This window comes from Aethalodelphis obliquidens, unplaced genomic scaffold (assembly GCF_003676395.1).
Source record: "Aethalodelphis obliquidens isolate GAN/ISIS:26980383/991018 unplaced genomic scaffold, ASM367639v1 scaffold76, whole genome shotgun sequence".
Taxonomy (NCBI): domain Eukaryota; kingdom Metazoa; phylum Chordata; class Mammalia; order Artiodactyla; family Delphinidae; genus Aethalodelphis; species Aethalodelphis obliquidens.
This window is the reverse complement of record NW_020838020.1, coordinates 3,765,876-3,789,586: the sequence shown is the minus strand read 5'-3', so window position 1 is coordinate 3,789,586 and position 23,711 is coordinate 3,765,876. Positions and strand designations below refer to the sequence as shown.

At 37.4% G+C, this 23,711-nt stretch overlaps 1 protein-coding gene across 4 annotated transcripts in view; it reads right to left on the bottom strand.

Moving 5' to 3' along the window:
- Window positions 1-23,711, bottom strand: part of PCDH9 (protocadherin 9) — a 986,051-nt gene that overhangs the window by 611,246 nt on the left and 351,094 nt on the right. For 2 of the 4 annotated variants that reach the window (XM_027092277.1, XM_027092279.1), the window contains exon 3: window positions 11,350-11,451. The exons of the other annotated variants lie outside the window; for them this stretch is intronic. In XM_027092277.1, coding sequence (XP_026948078.1) covers window positions 11,350-11,451 — 102 coding nt within the window. The remainder of the gene's footprint in view (window positions 1-11,349; window positions 11,452-23,711) is intronic. 4 annotated transcript variants of the gene reach the window in all.

Genomic DNA, 23,711 nt, shown 5'->3' with positions numbered 1-23,711 from the left:
TCCTGGGATATCTTAATCAACCATCTGCACCCATGAATTTCACACTTGTAATAACTGCCACATTCCAAAGTCTGGCAGTTAAAATTCACGTGTTTTAAAACTCACCATTTCCCTAACTCTTAGAGCTAAGATTTCCATCTGACATTGATTTTCAGATTTCATTGCTACAAAGGAAAAGTCTTATCTCAAAAATTCACACACTAAACACTAGACCATTTTGTAAAAATACTTCAGCTCAAGCATCAAAAACAGTGACAGGGAACAGCTACTCATACTGAGGTGCAGTCTTGTGTGAATTCCAATAACTGAGACTTTTCCTACTGATTGCAGAGTATAGACACTGAGAGCTCTCTCTGCTTATATTTTATGCAGTTTCATGGGTAAAGGGAATTGAATATAGTAAAGGGAAATGACAATAAAATTTATAGATCAAAGATGCTTAGTAAGGATAATATGCATTTATGGTATGAAAACAAGGTGCACTTATTTTTTCTTTGCCTCTATTTTAACCATTATGATGTTCTGTGTATCCAATGACAGAAGGCCTGCCAGGAAGATAAAACTTAAACATGACAGTTAGTTTAAATTCCACACGTAATTTGAAATCTAATTTAGGAACTATTTTCTTTGACACTTGCTTGAAAGAAGTGTATGTATCTTGAGGGTAGTTATTAGATCACTCTAGGAGCAGAGAATGTGGATCTAATTCTAGTGCTTATCTGTAGCTAGCTCTATGACCCAGGGCAAGCTACTCCGTCTTTTTAGTCTTCAAATTATGCTTCAGCAACATGAATATATAATCTTGATGGTCCCTAACAGTCAAATAGCCAGTGATTTGTTTTTTTTTTTTTTTAATTAGACATTATCACAGAATAGTTACACTGAGGTTTCTGAAACCACGTGCTGTGGTTTACTCTATCTTCAGTAACTACTATCTTTGTGAATTTGAGAAGAATTACATAACCTCTGTGTGTCTCAGTTTTCACATCTGTAAAATGGGAATAATAATAATAGTACCTAGCTAATGGGGTTGTCATTAGAATTAAATGAGCTATATTTTAATAATTGTAATATGAAAATTTCCTATATTTCCTCATATCTTAAAGCAGGACACAAATTAAAGAAATCATAAATAAACATTTATTAGAGTTTAATTAACAGCCATTTTTCCATAGTGGTACATGAAATTGTAGCATATTTTATACCCAGTAATAGATTAGATGAAATTTTGTAATATACATAAAGTGCTTAGACTAGTGTTTGGGCAAAAATTGCCCAATAGATGATATTAACATTTATCTATAAGTAAGCAGTAATTATTATATCTAAATTAAGAGTGATAAGTTGAGTGATAGTTTAAGTGTGACTAAACTCTTGCTAGTCATATCAGCCTTCATTTTATTTTATATCTAATGTCATAGGACAGATTTAATAACTTAATTCAATTAATAAATAATAATTGACATAAAATGTTACTTTCTACTTGAAAAACAGAATAATTTTATATAATTATTTTTATGATAGAACAAACGTGCTCTTTTTTACGAAGTAAGGTGATTAAAGAGGGAAAGTATAAATTGTGAGAAAATTGAAAATTAAGAATATACATATGTTTACCAAGTTTAGTCTATTATTCAATACAAAGAAAAAAATAACAGCATATTACAGGCACCAACTTTTAGATCATAATTGCCTTTAGTTATAAATTCTCAAGAAAGATTAATATTAGATTAATAACTTCTAAGGAACTGCTTACTAAACCGATTCCCTAGTTATTGGTCTACAGATATTAAGCATTTATACAGAAATCCTGTCTCTCAGAATGCTTTATAGAACTCCAAAGCTGGCATCAATTCTATCTTCAAGTTTTATTTTATAAGAAAGATCAGAGGAGGAGCTTCAAGATGGTGGAAGAGTAAGACGTGAAGATCACCTTTCTCCCCACAAATACATCAGAAATACATCTACATGTGGAACAACTCCTACAGAACACCTTACTGAACACTGGCAGAAGACTTCAGACTTCCCAAAAGGCAAGAAACTCCCCACGTACCTGCGTAGGGCAAAAGAAAAAAGAAAAAAATAGAGACAAAAGAATAAGGATGGGACCTGCACCAGTGGGAGGGAGCTGTGAAGGAGGAAAGGTTTCCACACACTAGAAAGGCCCTTCGTGGGCGGAGACTGCAGGTGGTGGAGGGGGAAGCTTTGGAGCCACAGGGTAGAGCACAGCAACAGGGGTGCAGAGGGCAAAGCTGAGAGATTCCCTCACAGAGGATCGGTGCCGACCAGCACTCACCAGCCCGAGATGCTTGTCTGCTCACACACCAGGACAGGTGGGGGCTGGGAGCTGAGGCTCCGGCTTCAGTCAGACCCCAGGGAGAGGACTGGGGTTGGCTGTGTGAAGACAGCCTGAAGGGGGCTAGTGCACCATAGCTAGCCAGGACGGAGTCCAGGAAAAGGTTTGGAAGTACCAAAGAGCCAAGAGACTTTTTCTTGCCTCTTTGTTTCCTGGTGCATGAGGAGAGGGGATTAAGAGTGCTGCTTAAAGGAGCTCCAGAGATGGGTGCAAGTCGTGGTTATCAGAGTGGACCCCAGAAATGGGCATGAGACTCTAAGGCTGCAGCTGCAGCCACCAGGAAGCCTGTGTGCAAGCACAGGTCATTATCCACACCTCCCCTCCTGGGAGCCTGTGAAGCCCACCACTGCCAGGGTCCTGTGATCCAGGGACAACTTGCCCAGAAGAACACACCGTTCTCCTCAGGCTGGTGTAACATCACATCAGCCTCTACCACCTCAGACTTGCCCCGCACTCCATACCCCTCCCTCCCCCCAGCCTGAGTGAGCCAGAGCCCCTGAAGCAGCTGCTCCTTTCACCCTGTCCTGTCTGAGCAAAGAACAGATGCCCTCAGGTGACCTACACACAGAGACAGGGACAAATCCAAAGCTGAATCACAGGAGCTGTACAAAGAAAGAAGAGAAAGGAAAATCTTTCCCAGCAGCCCCAGGAGCAGCAGATTAAATCTCCACAGTCAACTTGATGTACCCTGCATCTGTGGAATACCTGAATAGACAATGAATCACCCCAAATTGAGGAGGTGGACTTTGGGAGAAAGGATATATATATATTTTTTTTCCCTTTTTCTCTTTCTGTGACTGTGTACGTGTATGCGTCTGTGTGTGATTTTGTCTGTAGAGCTTTGCTTTTACCATTTGTCCTAAGGTTCTGTCTGTCCGTTTTTTATGTTTTTTTGTTTTTCTTTTTTTAGTATAGTTTTCAGTGCTTGTTATCATTGGTGGATTTGTTTTTTGGTTTGGTTGTTCTTTCTTTCTTTTTCTTTTTTTAATCACTTAATTTTTTTAATAATTATTTTTAGTTTTCTGTTTTAATAACTTTTATTTTTTTTCCTTTCTTTCTTCCTTTTTTTCTCACTTTAATTCTAAGCCATGTGGATGACAGGGTCTTGGTGCTCCAGTCAGGCATCAGGGCAGTGCTTCTGAGGTGGGAGAGCCAAGTTCAGGACATTGGTCCACAAGAGACATCTCAGCTCCACATAATATCAAATGGCAAAAATCTCCCAGAGATCCCCATCTCAATGCCAAGACGCAGCTCCACTCAACAACCAGCAAGCTACAGTGCTGGACACCCTATGCCAAACAACTAGCAAGAGAGAAACACAACCCCACCCATTAGGAGAGAGACAGCCTAAAATCATAATAAGGTCACAGACACCACAAAACACCACCAGACATGGACCTGCCCATGAGAAAGACAAGATCCAGCTCATCAACAAGAACTCAGGAACTCGTCCCCTCTACCAGGAAGCCTACACCACCCACTGAACCAACCTTAGCCACTTCGAACAGACACTAAAAACAACGGGAACTACGAACCTGCAGCCTGCAAAAAGGAGACCCCAAACTCAGTAATATAAGAAAAATGAGAAGACAGAAAAACACACAGCAGATGAAGGAGCAAGACAGAAACCCACCAGACCTAACAAATGAAGAGGAAATAGGCAGTCTACTTGAAAAAGAATTCAGAGTAATGATAGTAAAGATGATCCAATATCTTGGAAATACTATGGAAAAAATGCAGGAAACGTTTAACAAGGACCTAGAAGAAATAAAGAGCAATCATGAACAACACAATAAATGAAATTAAAAATTCTCTAGAAGGGGTCAATCTCAGAATAAATGAGGCAGAAGAACAGATAAGTGACCTGGAAGATTAAATAATGGAAATAACTACTTCAGAGCAGTATAAAGAAAAAAGAATGAAAAGAATTGAGGACTGTCTCAGAGATTTCTGGGACAATATTAAATCCACCAACATTCGAATTATAGGGGTTGCAGAAGAAGAAGAGAAAAAGAAGGACTGTGAAAATATTTGAAGAGATTATAGTTGAAAACTTCCCTAACATGGGAAAGGAAATAGTCAATCAACTCTAGGAAGCACAGAGAGTCCAATAGAGGATAAAACCAAGGAGAAACATGCAAAGACACATATTAATCAAACTATCAAAAATTAAATACAAAGAAAAAGTGTGAAAAGCATCAAGGGAAAAATAACATACAATTGAACCCCCATAAGGTTAACAGCTGATCTTTCAGCAGAAACAGCAATCCAGAAGGGAGTGGCAGGACATACTTAAACTGATGAAAGGGGAAAACCTACAACCAAGATTACTCTATCCAGCAAGGATCTCATTCAGATTTGATGGAGAAATTAAAACCTTTACAGACAAGCAAAAGCTAAGAATTCAGCACAACCAAACCAGCTTTACAACAAATGCTAAAGGAACTTCTCTAGGTAGGAAACACAAGAGAAGGAAAAGACCTACAATACAAACCCAAAATAATTAAGAAAATGATAATAGGAACATGCATATTAATAATTACCTTAAATGTAAATGGATTAAATGCTCCAACCAAAAGACATAGACTGGCTGAATGGATAGAAAAACAAGACCTTCATATATGCTGTCTACAAGAGATCCACTTTAGTCCTAGGGACACATACAGACTGAAAGTGAGGGGATGGAAAAAGATATTCTATGCAAATGGAAATCAAAAGAAAGCTGGAGTATCAATTCTCATATCAGACAAAATAGAGTTTAAAACAAAGACTATTACAAGAGACAAAAAGGATACTACATAATGATCAAAGGATCAATCCAAGAAGAAGATATAACAATTGTAAATATTTATGCACCCACATAGGAGCACCTCAATACATAAGGCAAATACTAACAGACATAAAAGGGGAAATCAACAGTAACACAATCATAGTAGGGGACTTTAACACCCCACTTTCACCAATGGACAGATCATCCATAATGAAAATAAAATAGTAAACACAAGCTTTAAATGGTACATTAAACAAGATGGACTTAATTGATATTTATAGGACATTCTACCCCAAAACAACAGAATACACTTTCTTCTCAAGTGTTCATGGAACATTCTTCAGGATAGATCATCTCTTGGGTCACAAGTCAAGCCTTGGTAAATTTAAGAAAATTGAAATCATATTAAGTATCTTTTCTGACCACAATGCTATAAGACTAGATATCAATTACAGGAAAAAAAATCTCTAAAAAATACAAACACATGGAGGCTAAACAATACACTACGTGATAACCAAGAGATAACTGAAGGAATCAAAGAGGAAATAAAAAAAATACCTAGAAACAAATGACAATGAAAACACAAAGACACAAAACCTATGGGGTGCAGCAAAACCAGTTCTAAGAGAGAAGTTTTTAGCAATACAATCCTACCTTAAGGAACAAGAAACATCTCAAATAAACAACTTAACCTTACACCTAAAGCAATTAGAGAAAGAAGAACAAAAAACCCCAAGTTTACAAGAAGGAAAGAACTCATAAGATCAGATCAGAAATAAATGAAAAAGAAATGACAGAAAAAATAGCAAAGATCAATAAAACTAAAAGCTGGTTCTTTGAGAAGATAAATAAAATTGATAAACCATTAGCCAGACTCATCAAGCAAAAGAGGGAGAAGACTCAAATCAATAGAATTAGAAACAAGAAAGGAGAAGTAACAACTGACACTGCAGAAATACAACGGATCATGAGAGATTACTACAAGCAACTCTATGCCAATAAAATGGACAACCTGGAAGAAATGGACAAATTCTTAGAAATGCACAACTTTCTCAGACTGAACCAGGAAGAAATAGATAATATGAACAGACTGATCACAAGCACTGAAATTGAAACTGTGATTAAATATCTTCCAACAAACAAAAGGCCAGGACCAGATGACTTCACAGTCATCTGTGAAGTCATCTGTGAATTCAGTCATCTGAATTCGATCAAACATTTAGAGAAGAGCTAATACCTATCCTTCTCAAACTCTTCCAAAATATAGCAGAGAGAGGAACACTCCCAAACTCATTCTATGAGGCTAACATCACCCTGATACCAAAACCAGACAAACATATCACAAAAAAGGAAAACTACAGACAAATGTCACTGATGAACATAGATGCAAAAATCCTCAAGAAAATACTAGCAAACAGAATCCAACAGCACATTAACAGGATCATACACCATGATCAAGTGGGGTTTATCCCAGGAATGCAAGGATTTTCAGTATATGCAAATCAATCAATGTGATACACCATATTAACAAAATGAAGGAGAAAAACTATATGATCATCTCAATAGATGCAGAGAAAGCTTTCGACAAAATTCAACACCCATTTATGATAAAAACCACCCAGAAAGGAGGCATAGAGGGAACTTACCTCAACATAATAAAGGCCATATATGACAAACCCACAGCCAACATCGTCCTCAATGCTGAAAAACTGAAACCATTTCCACTAAGACCAGGAACAAGACAAGGATGTCCCTCTCACCACTATTATTCAACATAGTTTTGGAAGTTTTAGCCACAACAATCAGAGAAGAAAAAGAAATAAAAGGAAACCAAATCGGAAAAGAAGAAGTAAAGTTGGCACTGTTTGCAGATGACATGATACTATACATAGAGAATCCTAAAGATGCTACCAGAAAACTACAGAGCTAATCAATGCATTTGGTAAAGTAACAGGATATGAAATCAACAGAAGTCTCTTGTATTCTTATACACTAATGGTGAAAAGTCTGAAAGTGAAATTAAGAAGACACTCCCATTTACCATTGCAACAAAAAGAATTAAATACCTAGAAATAAACCTACCTAAGGAGACAAAAGACCAATAAGCAGAAAATTATAAGACACTGATGAAAGAAATTAAAGCTGATACAAATAGATGGAGAGATATACCATGTTCTTGGATTGGAAGAATGAACTTTGTGAAAATTACTATACTACCCAAAGCAATGTACACATTCAATGCAATCCCTATCAAACTACCACTGGCATTTTTTACAGAGCTAGAACAAAAAATTTCACAATTTGTTTGGAAGCACAAATGACCCCGAATATCCAAAGCAATCTTGAGAAGGAAAAACGAAGCTGGAGGAATCAGGCTTCCTGACTTCAGACTATACTACAAATATACAGTAATAAAGACAGTATGGTTCTGGCACAAAAACAGAAAGTTAGATCAATGGAAGATGATAGAAAGCCCAGAGATAAACCCATGCACCTATGGTCACCTTATCTTTGATAAAGGAGGCAAGAATATACAATGGAGAAAAGACAGCCACTTCAATAAGTGGTGCTGGGAAACCTGGACAGCTACATTTAAAAGAATGAAATTCGAACACTCCCTAACACCATACACAAAAATAACCTCAAAATGGTTTAAAGACCTCAATGTAAGGCCATACACTATGAAATTCTTAGAGGAAATCATAGGCAGAACACTCTATGACATGAATCACAGCAAGATACTTTTTGACCCATCTCTTAGAGAAATGGAAATAAAAACAAAAATTAAAAAATGGGACCTAATGAAACTTCAAAGCTTTTACACAGCAAAGGAAACCATAAACAAGATGAAAAGACAACCCTCAGATTGGGAGAAAATATTTGCAAATGAAGCAAGTGACAAAGGATTAATCTCCAAAATTTACAAGCAGCTCATGCAGCTCAAAATAAAAAAAAAATAAAACAAACAAACAAACAAACAAACAACCCAATCCAAAAATGGGCAGAAGATCTAAATAGACACTTCTCCAGAGAAGATATACAGATTGCCAACAAACACATGAAAGGATGCTCAACATCACTAATCATTAGAGAAATGCACATCAAAACTACCATGCGATATCATCTCACTCCGGTCTGAATGGCCATCATCAAAAAATCTACAAACAATAAATGTTGGAGAGGGTGTGGAGAAAGTTTACAGCCACTATGGAGAACAGTATGGAGGTTCCTTAAAAAACTAAAAATAGAACTACCATACGACCCAGCAATCTCACTCCTGGGCATATATCCTGAGAAAACTATAATTCAAAAAGAGTCATGTACCCCAATGTTCATTGCAGCTCTATTTGCAATAGCCAGGACATAGAAGCAACCTAAGTGTCCAGAGACAGATGATTGGATAAAGAAGTTGTGGCACATATATTCAATGGAATATTACTCAGCCATAACAGGAAACGAAATTGAGTTATTTGTAGTGTGGTGGATGGACCTAGAGTCTTTCATACATTGTGAAGTAAGTCAGAAAGAGAAAAACAAATACTGTATGCTAACACACATATATATATAGAATCTAAAAAAAAAAAATGGTCATGAAGAACCTAGGGGCAAGACTGGAGTAAAGACGCAGACCTACTAGAGAATGGACTTGAGGACAAGGGGAGGGGGAAAGGTAAACTGGGACAAAGTGAGAGAGTGGTAGCGTATATATGGACATATAAACACTCCCAAATGTAAAATAGACAGCTAGTGGGAAGCAGTCGCATAGCACAGGGAGATCAGCTCGGTGCTTTGTGACCAGCTAGAAGGGTTGCATGTGGAGGGTGAGAGGGAGGGAGATGCAAGAAGGAAGAGATATGGGTATATATGTATAACTGATTCACTTTGTTATAAAGCAGAAATTAACACACCATATTAAAGCAATTATACTCCAATAAAAACGTTTAAAAAAATCAGAGATAGTTGTTCTGCATTAAAAAAAAAATGTGTACTTAAGAAATTAGGCATATTATTATCAAAAGCAATGCACACATAAGGAGCTTGAAACACATCTGGCACAGAGGACATGCTACAAAAGTGTCCATTTTCTAAATCATTATATTTTATGGTATCATAGACCACTAGAGAGATATAGGACCTAAGAGATAACTTACTTTGAAACCACTCAGACTACAATTGGCCTGGAGTATATATGATGGTTAAATGAAAATTCATGAGATAAAAGTTTTCTGAAGTATTTTCTTTCTTTCCTTTGTTTATGAACATAGCACAGCAGATTTATTTTCAGTATTCTTTGATGATTGGAGTCATAATATAAATTGACATTGTAACTCTTAGTATCATTTTTTCTTGTCAATATTCCCTAGAACTTTAGTCTAATAAACTCTGTACACACTGTGTTCCTATGCTTTGAGACTTATAAAATATCTAGGGAAGAAAAATATCTGGTTCATAGAAAATTATTTTAGTTACAGCTCATTTAAATTCCTTAGAAAAAAATAAGAAAATCTTCAGTTAACAATTTTCATATTCTACCCTCTTGGGTAATTCAAGAGGTCTCTGGGGAGGAGTATGGATTGTTTACTCAAAAGATACAGACATGAAAATGTTATATAAATGAGTATAATTCTTAGGAATTTGAAATCAACTTGGATTTCAATGGTTTTCAGGTCATTCTGGATGGGCTTTTTAAAGGTTTACATGAGTGTTTATGAATGAAACATTTATTTCTGCCATAGAATAAGGGTTGAATTATTATTGAATGGAATAAGGGTGAATAATGGCACACACTCCTGTGTTCTAGACACTTGACACATACATAGTAATGATGAACAAAGGGTTAAAAATTACAGTTCTTCTCTCAACTGTCAAGTGATTAAGATTTTGGAGAGAGAAAGATAAAGAAAATAAAAGCAAAGCAGGAAGAAGACTATAGAAGGATGTTTCTAAATAGCTCTACACAAAGAAAAAGAAAAATAAGAAGAAAATACATGGAGGAAAAATTAGGGGATAAGCTGCCTCAAATGTCACTTTATGCTTTTTCCACCTCAGTTAATGGTATGTCCAAAAAAAGAAGTTGCCTACTCAATCAAACTTCTATTAATCAAAGTAGTTTCTCTGACCTACATTACACCCGGAACTTTGAAAAGGATAGATTCCTTTAGTTGGCAAAAACACTTTACTGTTAATAATAATTAATAATTATTAATAATAATCAAAACGTTTTCAGTACCTTTAAGGAAATGGGGGGGGGGGAACCTAGCTTCAATGAGAAAATAGAGAAAATGGAAAACACATGAGCACACCAGCACACACACATACATATATACCCATATACATATTCCAACTATCCATCATCTTTTTACAATCTATGTTGTGACAGTGGACAATAGGTGAGACAAATATGTGTGTATTAATACTAGAGTCAATTATTGAAACACAATTCATTAATAATATGGATCTTTTACTGCACAATGTGAACATACTTAGCATTATTAAACTCTACACTTAAAATGATTAAAATAGTAAATTTCATGTTATGTGTTTTAAATCACAATTTCTTTTTAAATGAAAAATAACATATTCCTACATCCAGCCATATTAGAATAATTGGTACTGGAATAGCTCTCCCTCCAAAAAAAAAAAATAAATAAAAAATATGGATCTTATACAGTGGATGAACCCATTAAGAAAAAAGGAAAATGATTTTTATTTTAAATTAAAACATACAGGACACTAAAGGATCAAGCTGAGAAAAAGTAGTAAAAAAGAAAAGATTAATGAAAACTCCAATTTAACCTGTTATTAAGCAGCATTGTGTTCTTTGTCTTCCTTGAGTATAGCGGATGAAGCAAATCAATCTTTCAACAAATTGATGTGGGCATTTTTAGCTCAACTAATAAAAATGAATTAAGAACATTTAAAAATAAAGTTGCTCATTGCTTTCTCCAAAAAATTGATAAAAATCAACACTTTGCATTCAATGACAAGAACACTATATTTCATATTTCGACCATTACTAAAAAAGGAAAAAAAAAGATTGCTTCCTTTTTGTTCTAATATCGTTTATTTAAAGTTGTTTTAAAAAAGGTACTAGTGTAAAAATACAACCATAAAAGGGGTCATCAAAGAAAATATTTATAATAGTTAACTTAGAGTATTTAAAACCACTAGGAAAATGCAAATTGCTCAGTACCAACATGGTCTCTATAGAGTTATGGCATACCTCATAATGGCTTTCTTCATTCTCCTGAATGTGGAAACCCACAGAGCTGGGACATTTCTGAGGAGTGACAGGAATATTGTCACTTTTGCTGTGTGAGTTACACTGAAAGAGATTACCAAATAATTGTGATAAACTACTACACATTAAGAATATCTATTGAGATACATGGTTATTTGCTAAGCAACTAATAAAGGAGATCCCTGTGAACTAACAGGGGTCTCCCTCAGGTACATGTATTCATATTGAGCCTTTACCAAAAAAATTAAAAAATGGTATATAGTATAAAAAATAATAATAGATATTATTATTATCCCCAGTAACAGATGAGGAAAACGAGGCATAAAAATATATTTTTCCCAAAGTTGGGCTATTACCCAGTTCTCTGGGACCATGCCCCATACCTTATCTACCATATGCATGCCCCTTATAAATGACACATTTTAAGTAGATAAAACTGAAAAATTAAAAGTTTAAGGTCTTAAAATATTACTTCACTTTTTTCTGTACCAAATACAAAATATTTTTAAATACAGGTTAACTAAAATAATTCACCTAGAAATGGATGCGAACTGTAAAACATAAGATATTAAATTATGGCTTGGCCTTTCTCCATGAAAATATTAAAATGATTGTTTTCCATATTCCTCACAAGAGTTGTTTTATGTGAAAACAAGATATTATTCACTTTCTTTCATCCTTGCTTCCTTCTTTCCTAAATCTCTTATTAGATTCAAGGCTGCTTGGTCATTTATTAAATATCACATTGGGGTGTCTCAGGTTTCTACTTTAATAAAAGATATTGTAGTGCCTCCCAAAGGGGTTCATCATTGGTATATAATCTTTCCTCTCTTATAAGACCACAGAGTCTGCACAAGTTTTTATGATGTAAGAAGGGAAGATAATATTTTTCAAACTAGAATTCCACATTTTTGGTGCACTAATGAAATTTTACTTTCCCCATACCAGAGAACAATCTGTTAGAAAATTACTATTAAATACATTTTAAAAAGCAAGTGAGGGGCTTCCCTGGTGACGCAGTGGTTGGGAGTCCACCTGCCGATGCACGGGACGCGGGTTCGTGCCCCGGTCCGGGGGGATCCCACATGCCGCGGAGTGGCTGGGCCCATGAGCCATGGCCACTGAGCCTGCGTGTCTGGAACCTGTGCTCCGCAACGGAAGGGGCCACAACAGTGAGAGGCCCGCGTATCGCAAAAATAAATAAATAAATAAAAATTAAAAAGCAAGTGAGTTTTAGAGTTTGGCATAATTGAGGTCAGTATATTTTCATCTCAAAACCACCATTTTATATATTTATGTGTATTTTAAAATAGTCACATTACATTTTTTAAAACTTTTTTTAATTTTAAACACAGAAAAATGGAAAATATTTAAAAATAATTTCAGAATACCTTTCATTACATTCCAACAATGTCAATTTTTAATTATCTCATTTATTTTTCTTTGTTTGTTTAAAAGCCATAGCAATATGGCAGACTAGGAAAGCATGACTCTGAAACGCAAACCCATATTAGAAACCTTTCAGCATCAAAAAATATATATGCCTGTCCTCTCTACAAACAATATTATTTCAAGCCTGTTCAAAACCTGCCTCTTCTAGGAACTCTTCGTGGGTAATGAAATAAATGATTGCATTTAGCCTCTGTTTGCAACCTGAGTGACTTAGATGTAGTTTGTAAAATGCTGCTCTGCCAGTATTAATTCTTGGAATGTGCCTGAGTTTGTCTGAACAACTTCGCTGTTAATTATGAAGGCATATCTTTGATATCTCTCCACAGCAGCTTCCTTAGCTTTCAAAAAACAAAAAGTTTAGGCCTTAAAACAGTTATTTTCATCTGTGACATTTTAGTCTCTCAATTCCTATCCCTAGCTTCTCCTCATATCTATTCATGCTGATTAATCTTTTTAAAACATCTCATGTATGATGCAGTTTTTCTCCCTAGAAACTTTTCATCAATTCCTGTGGTCCAGCAGTGGCTCTCATTCTGCCTGTGTATTAGAATCACCCAGGGAGCTTTAAAAAGTGTCAATGACTGAGCCCTACCTCACACCAGATAAATTAGGGCTCAGGCAAAAATACTTTTGAAATATCCAGCTAATTCTAATGTGAAGCCAGAGTTTAGAATCCCTGGATTAGGGTTTTCATTTCTTTTCTGGCCTCAGGATACTATAAGGAATTTTGGCCTCACTCCCCTTTCAATCTGATCTCTTGCTCCTTAGCATTTGTTCATCCTTTTCCTTATTTAACCTTCTGTGTATTAGGTGATACTGGTGATTTTTTTTTTTTCATGGATATATCATAATACATCTGAAACTGAAAAAAATCCTTTATTTGCATAATACTTTATACTTTTACATATAAGATTTTATGTATCATCCACAAGAAATCTCTGCAGAGAGAGGTAGAAAATATAATCTTACCTTAACAGATGGGGAAGGCAGAGGTTCAGATATATTCAAAACCCTCTGTGCAAAGATTTGCCCAGTAAAATCACTCCTAAGTGACAAGACTTGGGCTATTGCTACTCTGCCGTAACTCCCTTAAGGGAGTCATTCATTTGCTTATTCATTCACATATTCTATTCTGTTTGTTCATTTGTTTGATCGTCAGATATTTGCTGAGTGCAGGTTATGTATCAGGATTTTAGTGTCTCACAAAGGTATGGCATTTCATATCTGCGATAGTCTCACACTAGCAGTGAAACCATAATTGGAAACACAAAAACCACTGTGATATGCATAAGTTGCTAAGGGACAGAAGAGAGAACTGTGAGATTCCTGTGAGCAGACTCTTGAAAGATGGGCCAATGAGGCAATCATGGCAAGCACAGTAGTCAGGAGAGAACAGACATCATATGCAAAGTCTAGAAGACATGAATTCTCAGGACTTGCCTATGAGCTGCAAGTAGTTCAATAGTGCTTTAACCATGGATCATGTGAGATATGCTATGAGGATATTAGTGAATGGAATTAGTGAAAGTTATTAGTGAATGGAATTTAATGGTTAGACCCAATGATGAGAAGTTATAGTACTGGACTTAATATAAGAGAGGACAACCAAATAATGGAATGGCACTTTATATACAGTGGGTATCAAAGGTGAGCTTTTATCATCATTCCTTCTTTACCTCCCTAAGGTAGTGAATAAGCAAAATGAATGCATTTGCAATATAACTCACACTAGGGTAAGTTCCTCTATCTAAACAAGATTTCACCCCTATGCCTCTCCAATGTCTAATTCTGGAGCAGCCTCTGTCTATAGAACAGTGAATGGCATCCAAGGAAAAGTTTAATCCACTGTTATTTCATCACTTTTTAAATTTTTTTAGTGTTATGAGGTAAATAACCTCTGGGGATTACAAATCTATGAATCAGAGCAAAAAAGAAAGAAAAAATAACACTATAAACAGTATTTTGATATCTGACATTATTAATAGCTCAAACTTTAAGGAAACAAGTTCTTAAGGGAAAAACAATTTAATTACTATGAATTCTTCCCAACAAGTTTCTATTTCAGAGGGAGTTGCAGCTGAAAATAGAAAGAAGCTTTATTGTAAAAGTCTTGAGATTTCACCCACTAAATATACACTAATATGTATAAAATAGATAACAAATAAGTATCTGCTGTATAAAAAAGTAAATAAAATAAAATTCAAAAAAAAATTTTCCATTTTCCAAATTTGATATGAATAACTATATAATGAATTATGGCTAAGATGGATTTGCTAAAACAGATTTAATATTGCATGATTCATATGTAAATCAAACTTAAGAGATCTAGAGCACACTAACAACAATCATATTCAATGGTGATCACTGTAAATACATTTATTTTATACTTTAAAGTCTATCTGATATTTTCCATTTAATAGTCTCATTTTCTTATGTGTATAATGCTCCTCTCCCTTAAACACTTGTCATAGTTCCTGGGGAATTGTCATTCACTAGCTACAGAAATACCTACACAAATTTGGCTCATAATCAGGAATATTAGCTCTTTCATTTTTGACACAAATTCCTAATGAAGTACTTCATAAACAAAATATCAAGAGAAAAACAACAGCAGTAGCAAAAGCAATAAAAGTTTTACAGGGGGACGAGGGGAAGATGGCGGAAGAGTAAGACGCGGAGACCACCTTCCTCCCCACAGATACACCAGAAATACATCTACACGTGGAACAACTCCTACAGAACACCTACTGAACCCTGGCAGAAGACCTCAGACCTTCCAAAAGGCAAGAAACTCCCCATGTACCTGGGTAGGGCAAAAGAAAAAAGGAAAGACAGAGACAAAAGAATAAGGACGGGGCCTGCACCAGTGTGAGGGAGCCATGAAGGAGGAAAGGTTTCCACACACTAGGAAGCCCCTTCGCGGGCGGAGACTGTGGGTGGCGGAGAGGGGAAGCTTTGGAGCTGTGGAGGAGAGCACAGCAACAGGAGTGCGGAAGGCAAAGCGGGGAGATTCCCGCACAGAGGATCGGTGCTGACCGGCACTCGCCAGCCCGAGAGGCTTGTCAGCTCACCCGCCGGGGTGGGTGGGGCTGGGAGCTGAGGCTCGGGCTTCCGTCAGAGCACAGGGAGAGGACTGGCGGCGTGAACACAGCCTGAAGGGGTTAGTGCACCACGCCTAGCCGGGAGGGAGTCCAGGAAAAGGTCTGGAGCTGCTGAAGAGGCAAGAGACTTTTTTCTTCCCTCTTTGTTTCCTGGTGCACGAGGAGAGGGGATTAAGAGTGCTGCTTAAAGGAGCTCCAGAGAAGGGCGTGAGCCTCGGCTAAAAGCTTGGACCCCAGAGACGGCAAGAGACGCTAAGGCTGCTGCTGCCGCCACCAAGAAGCCTGTGTGTGAGCACATGTCACTATCCACACCTCCCTTCCAGTGAGCCTGTGCAGCCTGCCACTGCCAGGGTCCTGGGATCCAGGGACAACTTCCCTGGGAGAACACACGGTGAGCCTCAGGATAGTGCAACATCACGCCGGCCTCTGCCGCTGCAGGCTCGCCCCGCACTCCATGCCCTTCCCTCCCCCAGGCGTGAGTGAGCCAGAGTCCCCGAAGCAGCTGCTCCTTTAACTCCGTCCTGTCTGAGCGAAAAACAGACGCCCTCCGGGGACCTACACGCAGAGGCGGGGCCAAATCCAAAGCTGAGCCCCTGGGAGCTGTGAGAACAAAGAGAAAGGGAAATCTCTCCCAGCAGCCTCAGAAGCAGAGGATTAAAGCTCCACAATCAACTTGATGTACCCTGCATCTGTGGAATATATGAATAGACAATGAATCATCCCAAATTGAGGATTCTGAGCCGCGTGGATGAAAGGCTCTTGGTGCTGCAGCCAGGAGTCAGTGCTGTGCCTCTGAGGTGGGAGAGCCAACTTCAGGACACTGGTCAACAAGAGACCTCCCAGCTCCACATAATATCAAATGGTGAAAATCTCCCAGAGATCTCCATCTCAACACCAGCACCCAGCTTCGCTCAACGACCAGCAAGCTACAGTGCTGGACACCCTATGCCAAACAACTAGCAGAACAGGAACACAACACCACCCCTTAGCAGAGAGGCTGCGTAAAATCATAATAAGTCCACAGCCACCCCAAAATACACCACCAGACGTGGACCTGCCCAGCAGAAAGACAAGATCCAGCCTCATCCACCATAATACAGGCACTGGTCCCCTCCACCAGGAAGCCTACACAACCCACAGAACCAACCTTAGCCACTTCGGACAGACACTAAAAACAATGGGAACTATGAACCTGCAGCCTGCAAAAAGGAGACCCCAAACTCAGTAAGATAAGAAAAATGAGAAGACAGAAAAACACACAGCAGATGAAGGAGCAAGACAGAAACCCACCAGACCTAACAAATGAAGAGGAAATAGGCAGTCTACCTGAAAAAGATTTCAGAATAATGATAGTAAAGATGATCCAAAATCTTGGAAATAGAATAGACAAAATGCAAGAAACATTTAACAAGGACCTAGAAGAACTATAAATGAAACAAACAATGATGAACAACACAATAAATGAAATGAAAAATACTCTAGATGGGATCAATAGCAGAATAACTGAGGCAGAAGAACGGATAAGTGATCTGGAAGATAAAATAGTGGAAATAACTACTGCAGAGCAGTATAAAGAAAAAAGAATGAAAAGAACTGAGGACAGTCTCAGAGACCTCTGGGACAACATTAAATGCATCAACATTCGAATTATAGGGGTTCCAGAAGAAGAAGAGAAAAAGAAAGGGACTGAGAAAATATTTGAAGAGATTATAGTTGAAAACTTCCTTAATATGGGAAAGGAAATAGTTAATCAAGTCCAGGAAACACAGACAGTCCCATACAGGATAAATCCAAGGAGAAATATGGCAAGACACATATTAATCAAAATGTCAAAAATTAAATACAAAGAAAGCATATTAAAAGCAGCAAGGGAAAAACAACAAATAACACACAAGGGAATCCCCATAAGGTTAACAGCTGATCTTTCAGCAGAAACTCTGCAAGCCAGAAGGCAGTGGCAGGACATATTTAAGGTGATGAAGGAGAAAAAAATTAAAACCTTTACAGACAAGCAAAAGCTGAGAGAGTTCAGCACCACCAAACCAGCTTTACAAGAAATGCTAAAGGAACTTCTCTAGGCAAGAAACACAAGAGAAGGAAAAGACCCACAATAAGAACATGAAACAATTTAGAAAATGGGAATAGGAACATACATATAGATAATTATCTTAAATGTGAATGGACTAAATGCTCCCACCAAAAAACACAGATTGGCTGAATGGATACAAAAAACAAGACCCATATATATGCTGTCTACAAGAGACCCACTTCAGACGTAGAGACACGTACAAACTGAAAGTAAGGGGATGGAAAAAGATATTCCATGCAAATGGAGACCAAAAGAAAGCTGGAATAGCAATTCTCATATCAGACAAAATAGACTTTAACATAAAGACTGTTAGAAGAGACAAAGAAGGACACTACATAGTGATCAAGGGATCAATCCAAGAAGAAGATATAACAATTGTAAATATTTATGCACCCAACATAGGAGCACCTAAATACATAAGGCAAATACTAGCAGCCATAAAAGGGGAAATCGACAGTAACACATTCATAGTAGGGGACTTTAACACCTCACTTTCAACAATGGGTAGATCATCCAAAATGAAAATAAATAAGGAAACACAAGCTTTAAATGATACATTAAACAAGATGGACTTAATTGATATTTATGGGACATTCCATCCAAAAACAACAGAATACACGTTTTTCTCAAGTGCTCATGGAACATTCTTCAGGATAGATCATATCTTGGGTCACAAATCAAGCCTTGGTAAATTTAACAAAATGGAAATTTTATCAAGTATCTTTTCCGACCACAATGCTATGAGACTAGATATCAGTTACAGGAAAAGATCTGTAAAAAATACAGACATATGGAGGCTAAACAGTACACTACTTAATAACGAAGTGATCACTGAAGAAATCAAAGAGGAAATTAAAAAAATACCTTGAAATAAATGACAATGGAGACACGATGACCCAAAACGTGTGGGATGCACCAAAAGCAGTTCTAAGAGGGAAGTTTATAGCAATACAATCCCACCTTAAGAAACAGGAAACATCTCAAATAAACAACCTAACATTGCACCGAAAGCAATTAGAGAAAGAAGAACAAAAGAACCCCAAAGTTAGCAGAAGGAAAGAAATAATAAAAATCAGATCAGAAATAAATGAAAAAGAAATGAAGGAAACAATAGCAAAGATCAATAAAACTAAAAGCTGGTTCTTTGAGAAAAAAAAAGAAAAACTAGGTAAACCATTAGCCAGACTCATCAAGAAAAAGAGGGAGAAGACTCAAATCAATAGAATTAGAAATGAAAAAGGAGAAGTAACAACTGACACTGCAGAAATACAACGGATCATGAGAGATTACTACAAGCAACTCTATGCCAATAAAATGGACAACCTGGAAGAAATGGACAAATTCTTAGAAATGCAGAACCTGCCAAGACTGAATCAGGAAGAAATAGAAAATATGAACAGACCAATCACAAGCACTGAAATTGAAACTGTGATTAAAAATCTTCCAACAAAGAAAAGCCCAGGACCAGATGGATTCACAGGTGAATTCTATCAAACATTTAGAGAAGAGCTTACACCTATCCTTCTCAAACTCTTCCACAATATAGCAGAGGGAGGAACACTCCCAAATTCTTTCTATGAGGCCACCATCACCTTGATACCAAAACCAGACAAGGATGTCACAAAGAAAGAAAACTACAGGCCAATATCACTGATGAACATAGATGCAAAAATCCTCAACAAAATACTAGCAAACAGAATCCAACAGCACATTAAAAGGATCATACACCATGATCAAGTGGGGCTTATTCCAGGAATGCAAGGATTCTTCAATATACGCAAATCAGTCAATATGATAAACCATATTAACTAATTGAAGAAGAAAAACCATATGATCATCTCAATAGATGCAGAGAAAGCTTTCGACAAAATTCAACACCCATTTATGATAAAAACCCTGCAGAAAGTAGGCATAGGGGGAACTTTTCTCAACATAATAAAGGCCATATATGACAAGCCCACAGACAACATCATCCTCAATGCTGAAAAACTGAAACCATTTCCACTAAGATCAGGAAGAAGACAAGGTTGCCCACTCTCATCACTCTTATTCCACATAGTTTTGGAAGTTTTAGCCACAGCAATCAGAGAAGAAAAGGAAATAAATGGAATCCAAATTGGAAAAGAAGAAGTAAAGTTGTCACTGTTTGCAGATGACATACCATACATAGAGAATCCTAAAGATGCTACCAGAAAACTACTAGAGCTAATCAACGAATTTGGTAAGGTTGCAGGATACAAAATTAATGCACAGAAATCTCTGGCATCCCTATACACTAATGATGAAAAATCTGAAAGTGAAATCAAGATGACACTCCCATTTACCATTGCAACAAAAAGAATAAAATATCTAGGAATAAACCTACCTAAGGAGTCAAAAGACCTGTATGCAGAAACTTATAAGACACTGATGAAAGAAATTAAAGATGATACAAATAGATGGAGAGATATACCATGTTCTTGGATTGGAAGAATCAATATTGTGAAAATGACTCTACTACCCAAAGCAATCCACAGATTCAATGCAATTCCTATCAAACTACCACTGGTATTTTTCACAGAACTAGAACAAACAATTTCACAATTTGTATGCAAACACAAAAGACCCTGAATAACCAAAGCAATCTTGGGAACGAAAATCGGAGCTGGAGGAATCAGGCTTCCTGACTTCAAACTATACTACAAACCTACAGTAATCAAGACAGCATGGTACTGGCACAAAACCAGAAATATAGATCAATGGAACAGGATAGAAAGCCCAGAGATAAACCCACACACATATGGTCAACTTATATTTGATAAAGGAGGCAGGAATGTACAGTGGAGAAAGGACAGCCTCTTCAATAAGTGGTGCAGGGAGAACTGGACAGGTACATGTAAAAGTATGAGGTTAGATCACTCCCTAATACCATACACAAAAATAAGCTCAAAATGGATTAAAGACCTAAGTGTAAGGCTAGACACTATGAAACTCTTAGAGGAAAACTTAGACAGAACACTCTATAACATATATCACGGCAAGATCCTTTTTGACCCACCTCCTAGAGAAATGGAAATAAAAACAAAAATAAACAAATGGGACCTAATGAAACTTCAAAGCTTTTGCACAGCAAAGGAAACCATAAACAAGACCAAAAGACAACCCTCAGAATGGGAGAAAATATTTGCAAATGAAACAACTGACAAAGGATTAATCTCCAAAATTTACAAGCAGCTCATGCAGCTCAATAACAAAAAAAAAAAAAAAAAAAAAAACAATCTAATCCAAAAATGGGCAGAAGGATTAAATAGACATTTCTCCAAAGTAGATATACAGACTGCCAACAAATACATGAAAGAATGCTCAACATCATTAATCATTAGAGAAACGCAAAACAAAAGTACAATGAGATATCATCTCACACCAGTCAGAATGGCCATCATCAAAAAATCTAGAAACAATAAATGCTGGAGAGGGTTTGGAGAAAAGGGAACACTCTTGCACTGCTGGTGGGAATGTGAAATGGTACAGCCACTATGGAGAACAGTATGGAGGTTCTTTAAAAAACTACAAATAGAACTACCATATGACCCAGCAATCCCACTACTGGGCATATACCCTGAGAAAACCATATTCAAAAAGAGTCATGTACCAAAATGTTCATTGCAGCTCTATTTACAGTAGCCAGGAGATGGAAAAAACCTAAGTTGTCCATCATTGGATGAATGGATAAAGAAGATGTGGCACATATATACAATGGAATATTAGCCATAAAAAGAAACAAAATTGAGCTATTTGTAATGAGGTGGATAGACCTAGAGTCTGTCATACAGAGTGAAGTAACTCAGAAAGAGAAAGACAAATACCGTATGCTAACACATTTATATGGAATTTAAGAAAAAAAAATGTCATGAAAAACCTAGGGGTAAGACAGGAATAAAGGCACAGACCTACTAGATAACGGACTTGAGGATATTGGGAGGGGGAAGGGTGAGCTGTGACAAAGCGAGAGAGAGGCATGGACATATATACACCACAAAACGTAAGGTAGATAGCTAGTGGGAAGCAGCCGCATAGCAGAGGGAGATCAGCTCGGTGCTTTGTGATCGCCTAGAGAGGTGTGATAAGGAGGGTGGGAGGGAGCGAGACGCAAGAGGGAAGAGATATGGTGACATATTATATGTATAACTGATTCACTTTGTTATAAAGCAGAAACTAAGACACCATTGTAAAGCAATTACCCCAGTTAAAAAAAAAGAAGTTTGATGAAAAAACACATAACCATAAGTAAGACACTGCTGTTTTCTTTGCTACGAAGGGGGTTCTTTACATTTTCCACCCAACTCTGTAGTAGCTGCAATATGGCCTGTTATTCTGTTACTCCTCCTACCTTCTTACAAAAGCAGTTTTTGCTAAAAATCAATGGTGCTGGTATAAAATTTATACAATCATTATAGAGGCAGCCGCCTTGTATTTTTATGCTATAGGTTTCATTAAATAACCATTCCTTTTGTTAAAACTTCCCACTGAAACTATTATTCCTACCCATTTTAAGAAACTAGTGATTACTTTCATGAAGAATTGGTAAACATTCTTAAATTTTTAATACGAAATTTCTAAAGGTAAATAAAATATTGACATTTACAGAAAAAAATCTACTTAAAAGGATTGTCTATACTTGGTGTTTTCAACCTCTCCACCCATTCCTTTGGGAAGCCCATGTGTGTCACTTTTTTTTTTTTTTTTTGCGGTACGCGGGCCTCTCACTGTTGTGGCCTCTCCCGTTGCGGAGGACAGGCTCCAGACGCGCAGGCTCAGCGACCACGGCTCACGGGCCCAGCCACTCAGTGACATGTGGGATCTTCCCGGACCTGGGCACGAACCCGTGTTCCCTGCATCGGCAGGCGGACTCTCAACAACTGCGCCACCAAGGAAGCCCCGTGTCACATTTTTTACCACCCCTTTCCATTGAAACTGTTCTTTCACCATCTCCAAGGATAGTAACTCAAAGGGCAATTCTCAGTCCTCCTCTCACTTGACACTACTGAAAATTCCTTCCTTCAAGATGCATTTGTTTCACTCGCCCTCCAGGACACCACAAACTCCTTGTTGTCTTTTTATCTCTCATGTTTTATTTCTGGAATCATTTAACTGTTCGTGTTGCTATTGTCACTGTTAAAACTGAAAAGCTTGGAGAAAACGAAGCTTGATTACTTTCTCAGGAAGTATGTTTTCTGATGGCATACTCCACTGTTTCCCAATTCTAAAATACTTTCTCAAACAGATCCATGAACGATTTCCTATTTATAAGCTGACAAGAGAAGGGCTCTTAGAATGTTCCTAAACATGCTTACATCAAACCATATATTTTTGTGAATATTTCAGGAAGCTGATAAACTTTATATTTTAAGGGCTTCCCTGGTGGCGCAGTGGTTGAGAATCTGCCTGCTAATGCAGGGGACACGGGTTTGAGCCCCGGTCTGGGAGGATCCCACATGCCACGGAGCAACTAGGTCCGTGAGCCACAACTACTGAGCCTGCGCGTCTGGAGCCTGTGCTCCGCAACAAGAAAGGCCGCGATAGTGAGAGGCCCGCGCACCGGGATGAAGAGTGGCCCCCACTTGCCACAACTAGAGAAAGCCCTCGCACAGAAACAAAGACCCAACACAGCAAAAATAAATAAAATAAATGAATAAACTCCTACCACCAACATCTTCTTTAAT